The sequence below is a fragment of the Thalia democratica genome, chromosome 5 (assembly GCF_965202585.1).
Source record: "Thalia democratica chromosome 5, ktThaDemo2.hap1.1, whole genome shotgun sequence".
Lineage (NCBI taxonomy): Eukaryota > Metazoa > Chordata > Thaliacea > Salpida > Salpidae > Thalia > Thalia democratica.
The window spans coordinates 42,415,881-42,423,165 of NC_139169.1; the positions used below are offsets into that span (position 1 = coordinate 42,415,881).

Here is a 7,285-nt window from a genome sequence, read left to right on the forward strand (position 1 = left end):
TAATTACTTAGGACAATATTTTACATGATTACTGCTAATTGAGTTAGTATATATAAAAAGTTTTGTTAAGTTAAATAACCACAAACAAATTATAAGTAAATTATATCTATTTCCTTTATTATAAATATCGAAACTTTTTTGTCTAGCATGCTTTAAAAAAACAACAAGAAAAGACTGTTTCTTATAAAATTTGACTACGTATTGTTACAGCTAAACTTGTTACTACTAAAGATCTTTAGAATATCTTAAGAAGTCTTAGTATTCTCAATTAGCTTTATGTTAGCGTTTACTAACTAAAGTTGCATTTCGACGTACATCCAATTTTAAGAAAGAAATCGTCTAGTTTGTCTTCTAAGTCTTCGTCTGATAGCTGGAAAGTAAAAACAAACTCGTAATTGTTTGGACTTAGTTCAAACTCCTGAAAAGTGCTGGATTTTTCAAGTCCAATGTCTTTATCTTTATGATGCATACAATTCAAACCGTTCTTCGAATATAAATCCTGCTCCTGTTTATCAGAATCATCGGTAAAAACCCTCAGACAGACGGCTTTCAAAAAGTGTGAAAAAGTAAAGAAGTTAATAAGAAATGTCGATGGCTCTTTTATAGAAACCTTCCAAGCTGCTTTTCTAGTAGTTTTATCGACAAAACAAAAGTCTGATTGTTCATTTAAATGGAAGATTGTTTTGTACATGTCTTTAGGAAGCAAGCACGCAATAGCTACGTAGCGTTTTTCCAACTGATCAAGTGAGACCCAAAGCTCCCCTTTAGCTGCATAGGCGTTAATTGTGAGTGAATCAGGCAGCTTTTCATCTGACACACACATGTTTGGACTGCAATTAGGCTCATATAACTTCACAGCTTTGTAATGACAGTCATAATCAATAACAGTATAAGCATGTGGAGAGAGTATTTGTTTCTCTGGCGCGTAACTTAGATCTGGGTTTATTGTTAATACGAGTGAACTGTTATTGTTAACTTCAGACTCTATAAAGTCAAACAAGCTTTGTTTTGAATGATCTTCACTCCAAACGCGTCTTACACACATACAGTTGCTAAATGATGTAAGCGCATATATAGGATCTGTTTTACAGCTATTTTTGTAGGAGTTGAAGCATGCTTTTTTGACAAAAGCCTTTTCAAAATACGATGCCAAACGAAACTTGCTGCTTCTTGCGGATCCTGCATAAATTAACGATTTAGCATCATCCAACGGAAGATTTTCGTCGACAGAAACTTTTATCGGATTTCCTCGACTGAAAATTCTGAATTGAAACTTTTTATCGTTTCTCGCGTTGATAATTTGCGGAGCTATTTCTTTCAAAAACTCGGGTCGACGTGAAAGTGCTGCCAGAGACGCGATGAGTCCACAGTTTCCGACATGTCCCTGCTTGAAGTCATGTATCTTCAAATTTTTTCTTACAATTTGTGCTAATCTTTTCATTAAAAAAGTTACCTGTAACTTATGTTTTTAAAAGATAAAAGTATAACTCACTGTTTAAAATTAGACTAGCCTAACAATACTGTAAGAAACATACTTTAGCATAAACAAGTTACCTTGGAAATTTACTACTGACCAAATTGGATTAATTGTTTTATAGAATTTTTATAAACGGTAGTATCTGTTATTTAATATCAAAATATACATTTTTGTTTACTGTTTGTAAGAACGAAAACTAATAACTAGAAAACGATAAAAACACAAAGTTTACTTTAAGCTTTACATAAACTTCGTTAATAGTTATGATAAATTTAGTTTAGCTATCGTAGTACATAATCTTTTTTTTTTTGAAAAAAAAGTATAATTAATTTAATTAGGTTTAAAACGATATTATAACAGACAATAACTAACTATGTTTAAAGGACAATTAAAAAAAAATAATATGTAAGCATCAAGAAAACATTAGGTTATTTAAAAATAGCGGACAGTCATAATTTAATTGTAATACTAGAATTGATACTTCTAAAAATACATTATGTTATGAAATCTTCTTTAGTTTAAATTTAGTATTTTACAAGCTATATTATCATTTAAAGCAATAACTTATCCAAGCTAATAATATTAAGCTTTAATCAATACTTAAAACTACTACAATGTTAAAACAGACTGGGGTAACGTTTTTCGTTATAAGTTTTATTATTCTCCGCTTTTTCAGTTGTAAATTAAAAGCTAACGAGTATATGGAAGCATTTTTATTTCTTCTAATCTAGTATATAAACAGATAAGTTGGATATAACTTTTTGAATGTGATCCTTACTTAAAATATGGAAACAGTTGTGTATAAAATAAGTTTTAAATTTTCAATTACTAACTTTTGGTAACAACAGCAAAAGTAACTTTAAAGTAACGTGGTTCAAAAAAAATTATATATCAAGTATAATTTCAGTTTAAATATTTAGTTTGTCACATTTTAAAAACTAATAAGTGGACAATTTTAAGTCTTGTTTTGTGATGTTTACAATTTTTTAACTTCCTATCTATGCTTTAGCAGATTAACTTATGCTAATTATATTATTTGTACAACTGTGTAAACTGTAATATATGTTTGTAGAATGGTGTTATGTTGTCGTTTAAATATTGTTTTATTATGATTATCCGCAACTTAAAAAATATATTTAGCTATTTCCGTTCTAAAAACTCAAATTATATAAAATTGAATTATAACTTTGTATTTTAGGTCAATAATTCTAAAAACTATTTATAAATACTACAATTCAGTCAATCAATAAATGTTTAGTAATTTAGTAGCATTGATTTTTACCTATTACAAATACTTCTTTGTTTTTTAAGTACTTTTATTAAAATATCATTTTTATATACTAATCCATAAGTTTATAATACTACTTAACATGTAAAATTTGTTTAAAATTAGAGGTTTTTAGTGGTTTTTGTTCAAAACTCAGGTTTTTTTCAAATAACAGGTTTTCCAGTTATTTTTAGCCTAAATTGTTAAATTACAGGTTTTACCAGGATTCCAGGTTTTTTGGAAACCTTGAATAAATATATAGCAATAAACATGCAGGTAATATCTCAAACTTTAAAAGGTTAATCCTAATACTAAAGTATTTTTGTATTACTTCAGTTATATTATAAGTGGTAAATACGTCAAATTAATGATTAAAATGAACCCTACTTTAAAAACCAATTAAGATTCCGATTTTTCTAGGCTAGTAATATATTTTCACAAAAACTTTAGTGGTACAACTGGATTGTAATGACAAAACGAAAAATTAAACCACAACACATTTCAAAAAACTTAAGCTAAAAAGCAAATACTAAGCATACTTTAACTTTACAACATTTAAAATTAAAAGGTAACATGCATAAAGTACACTGATTATTAAAAGGATTTAGGAAATTAAAAGAAAAAACAGTAAGGTTTTTTATCTGAAATTATATTTATTGCTTTTTTTTCAACCTAGGTATGTATTACTATAAGGCCTAGTTACTAACTACAAGGTTGTCAAATTTTTGTGAGAAGTTTTCTCAAGTTTTCTGAATTTCTTCCATCTTTTCAAAAGTACACGTTTTTGGATTTATTTTTTGTTCAAAGCAAAGTTTATGACTGAAAACTGCGTCAAGTAGTATAACAACATTAAAAATATACCTTAAACCTTCTTTAAGTAAGTTTTATAATAAAAAAATATTTGATGATGACAAATTTTTTTTTATCTATATGGTAGATTTTTTGTGTCAAAATTAAAAGGTTAATTCTTAACTTAACATGTAAAAGTAATTTAAAATTTAAGGTATTTTCAAGTTTTTTCAAAATTTCTCAAATTCTAGGTTTTTTAGTCAAAATTATCAAATTTCAGCCTTTTTAGCAACATTGTAACTATTTAAAATATAAAAAAAAAAGTTTTTAACATACTAAAATAAACTAATCCAGTTATAACAACTCTAATTAAAAAAATCTGCAATTCTTAGAAAAAAAATCAACTTGATTTTTTGTTTTTATATTATAAAATGTTATTAAAAATCAAAAATATTTGAAATTCTAATCAAGTTTTAATACTTAATTAAGATATAGTATATAAGGTCTTTTTAATACTCTTTTGTAAATACTAAGCTAAGTTTGATAATTTTTCCTCATATTTTAAAAATAATAAAATTTAAAAAAATTTAAATCATATTCTAAAACAAAAATTCTAGCTAATAATTACTCGAGTGAATGGTTATGGTTTCATATATATACTAAAATTTATACTATAAATGCAATTTTTTGGATGATTTTTGTTGACTTATTTTACTTTTATCAAAAGATCAGATTCAGTTATTTATGTTAATTTAAAAATCAAATACATAAAATGTTTTATAAAACAAATACGACTCTTAAATCTGTTCTTTTAATATATATTATGCAAAAGTATTGTACTTATGAATTAGCACTTCCACTGAAAAATAAAATTTTAGTTGGCTTAAGCAGAATTAAAGTTTTTAAAAACTAACAAAATGGGTTTTTAAAGGTCTTAATTTGTTAGCAGCGATATAAGAATCAACTAAAAAGATAAAATATGCGTAGTTATTAATACAAACTTTACAACACAAAAAACCATGAGAATTTAAATCGTTGCTAAGTAATTTTACAGTTCAGGAAGCGTCACTAGTTTTGAACTTTTTTATTTATCACCTCTAATAGAAAAGTAAACACAGTTTTATAATTGATCCAAATTGTTATAGGCTTAAAATTTTAAGAATACAAATTATTCTAAAAATGAAGATAGAGTTTTAGTTTTTTACTTTAAAATTCTGGAATCTTTTGCATAATGTACTTAAATATGAAATCACTTTACAATTACTAAAACTTAATTTTGTATAGCAACTTGTTTTTATGTTATACAGCATAGTCAACATAATTCAATAAAAAAAAGAGTTCTAAATACTGAATAAAAAAGTGTCTTATTTAAATCATAGTAATAGATTATTCCACAAAGTGCTTATAGGATGTTATTAGATATATACTTATAGAAAGCTAAACATTATGTTTTAACTTTATTTGGAATGTTTATTTTGAAAATGTGTCTGACTAAGCTTTTATAACTACAAACTGAAAACAAAAAAGTCATTGCATTTTATATACTATTTAGTGTTCTTATTAGCACTTTTCTTTTTAAATTGTACATTTTCATTACTCATTTTAGTCATGATCACAATCTAAAAAAAATACTGTACTCCGTAATACCATGGCAACTTTAAAAATTCATTAATTAAAATTTTAGGAAAAACCTTTAATCAGAAATTCCTTAAAATTAAAAAAGTTTCATTTTTCAATATTAATAAAAGTACAAAAACTAAATAGAACACAGCAAATTAAATTTTAGTTTAATTTTTAAACATTTTTCTTAAGTAAAAGCTTGTGAAAATTTTGTCAAAAAACTACAATTTTATAAAGAAATTTCATAAATTTTCACTTGAGAAATAGGTTCAAAAAACAACAGTTTAGACTTTAAGTTGTATAGTTTTTCAGCCATTCTATTAAATGTTTCAACTCTGTCATACCGAAGTTTTGATGACAAAACTATTTTAGGAGGATTGTCAGTTTTATTACCAGAAAGAAAATAGTAAATTGTTTTTAATAAGCTTCGAAACGTATCCACACTATATATTATGTCTGCTCCTATTATAAGATTATAAGTGTGGTGAGAAAAATTTTCCAAGTTAATATTCCATTCAAGCTCCTTCACCAACAGCATTGGTTTAGTTGAGTTAAAGTTTACATCAATGTTTCTTTTCAAAATGCCCAAGTTTTTCTTTAAATCAGTAAGTGTAACTTCAGCACCTAGTTTAGAGGCCACAATGCCTGCAAGGCCAGTTCCAGCTCCCAACTCTAACACCTTTGAGCCTTTAAGACTACCTTTTTTTGCCAGATATTCTCCTAAAACAGTTGCCTGTGGGATATATTTTTTAACAACTGAGTTGCTATCGAAAGTTTTTTTATTAATTTTTTTTTTTCCTAACCATGAGTATCTTTTAAATACACATAACATTTATAAAAAAAAAAATTTTTTATAAATTTAATATTTTAATGTATTTAGTTTTTGAGTAATTTGTATTACAAATACTAAATTTTATCTTTTAAAACAAACATTATTTCTTTAACTTTTTTTGTATGCTAAAACTTATACTTATAAAACTAACTCCTTCCCAAACAACGCCAGCCACACCATGATTGTCATATTCCTGAAGTATTTTTATTTCTCCTACACTGGTAAAACTAAACTTTTTCACTTTTTTGTAGAACTCTGCCAATGGCTTGTTTTCTTCATACAATACCAAAGCATTGCAGCTACCTGATAAATTTGAGCAAACTTCTTCACAATTGACACCCATCACTAGTGTAGTTACTAAAAGCAATACGAACATAGGTATATTATGAAAACATTCTGTAAAAAGAAAGGTAACAACTGTATTAAAATATTGACTGATTAAATAGTTATGAATAAGAAATACGAACCTAAACTTTTTTTGATTGACCTCAAGCTGTTGCCATTAAAACTGAAACTGTACAAGACAATTTGTATTTATTCTGTTTTTTTTATATCTAAATTACTTTTTGTTTAATTTTTTATTTTATATATATTCATAAAACAAATACTTAAGTAATTGAAAAGGAATATAATGTAGATAAACTTCAAAAAAAAATGTTGGTACATATTTAAACCTTGAACTTTTATAACTCATGAGCTCATTAAATGAAACTTTGTACTATATTCAACTGCAGAATTAAAAAAAATATTTTACATTTTTTTTATGTTATCAATTTTGAACACTTATTGCTTTGATTATAAACTCATAATCTTCATGGCTTGTATACTATTCACAAAATAAATTAAATTCAAAAACATACCAATTATTTGATTAAAAATTTGTTCAACACTAAGCAAAAACAGTAAAATCAAGTGATTTTTTTTTTAATGTTTCAATTTTTTTTGTAAATTTGCAAAACCCAAGTAAAACCAAAAGAAGTTAAGGCGAGTGGGAACTCTGAAATAGTTAAAACTACTGCAATCTGTTGTACTGCACCCAAAAAACTTACAATAAAAACTCAAATAAAAAAAATCAGTTTATTCAGAAAATAATTTTTCAACGAGTATATTTCTGTTTGAATATTACTATCTCCTTAAATTTTAACCAAAAATAAAATTTATAAAAACTCTTGTTAGGCTTTTATACTCACAACTTTAATGATAGCATAATTTAAAAATAACCTTTATCATAAACAATAAGTAATAAAAAATTGGTCCTGCACTAGGTAAACATTTGTGAAATTCTTCTTTTATTTTGTAA

General features: G+C 25.6%; 1 protein-coding gene across 2 annotated transcripts; it reads right to left on the reverse strand.

Annotated features, from left to right (window-relative positions):
• Positions 1–4,342: 4,342 nt before the first annotated feature.
• On the reverse strand, positions 4,343–6,534 carry LOC145835601 (protein N-lysine methyltransferase METTL21A-like). 2 transcript variants are annotated; one of them, XM_082943270.1, is made up of 3 exons: positions 6,453–6,534; positions 6,137–6,342; positions 4,343–5,886 (listed from the first exon to the last, which is right to left on the reverse strand). In XM_082943270.1, the coding sequence occupies exons 2-3, from the start codon at positions 6,326–6,328 to the stop codon at positions 5,383–5,385; spliced, it is 696 nt and encodes a 231-aa protein (XP_082799396.1). In that variant the 5' UTR covers positions 6,329–6,342; positions 6,453–6,534; the 3' UTR covers positions 4,343–5,382. The 2 variants fall into 2 exon arrangements, with proteins under 2 accessions (XP_082799396.1, XP_082799395.1); XM_082943269.1 differs by lacking the exon at positions 6,453–6,534 and having other exon boundaries at positions 6,137–6,376.
• Between the last annotated feature and the right edge of the window lie 751 nt (positions 6,535–7,285).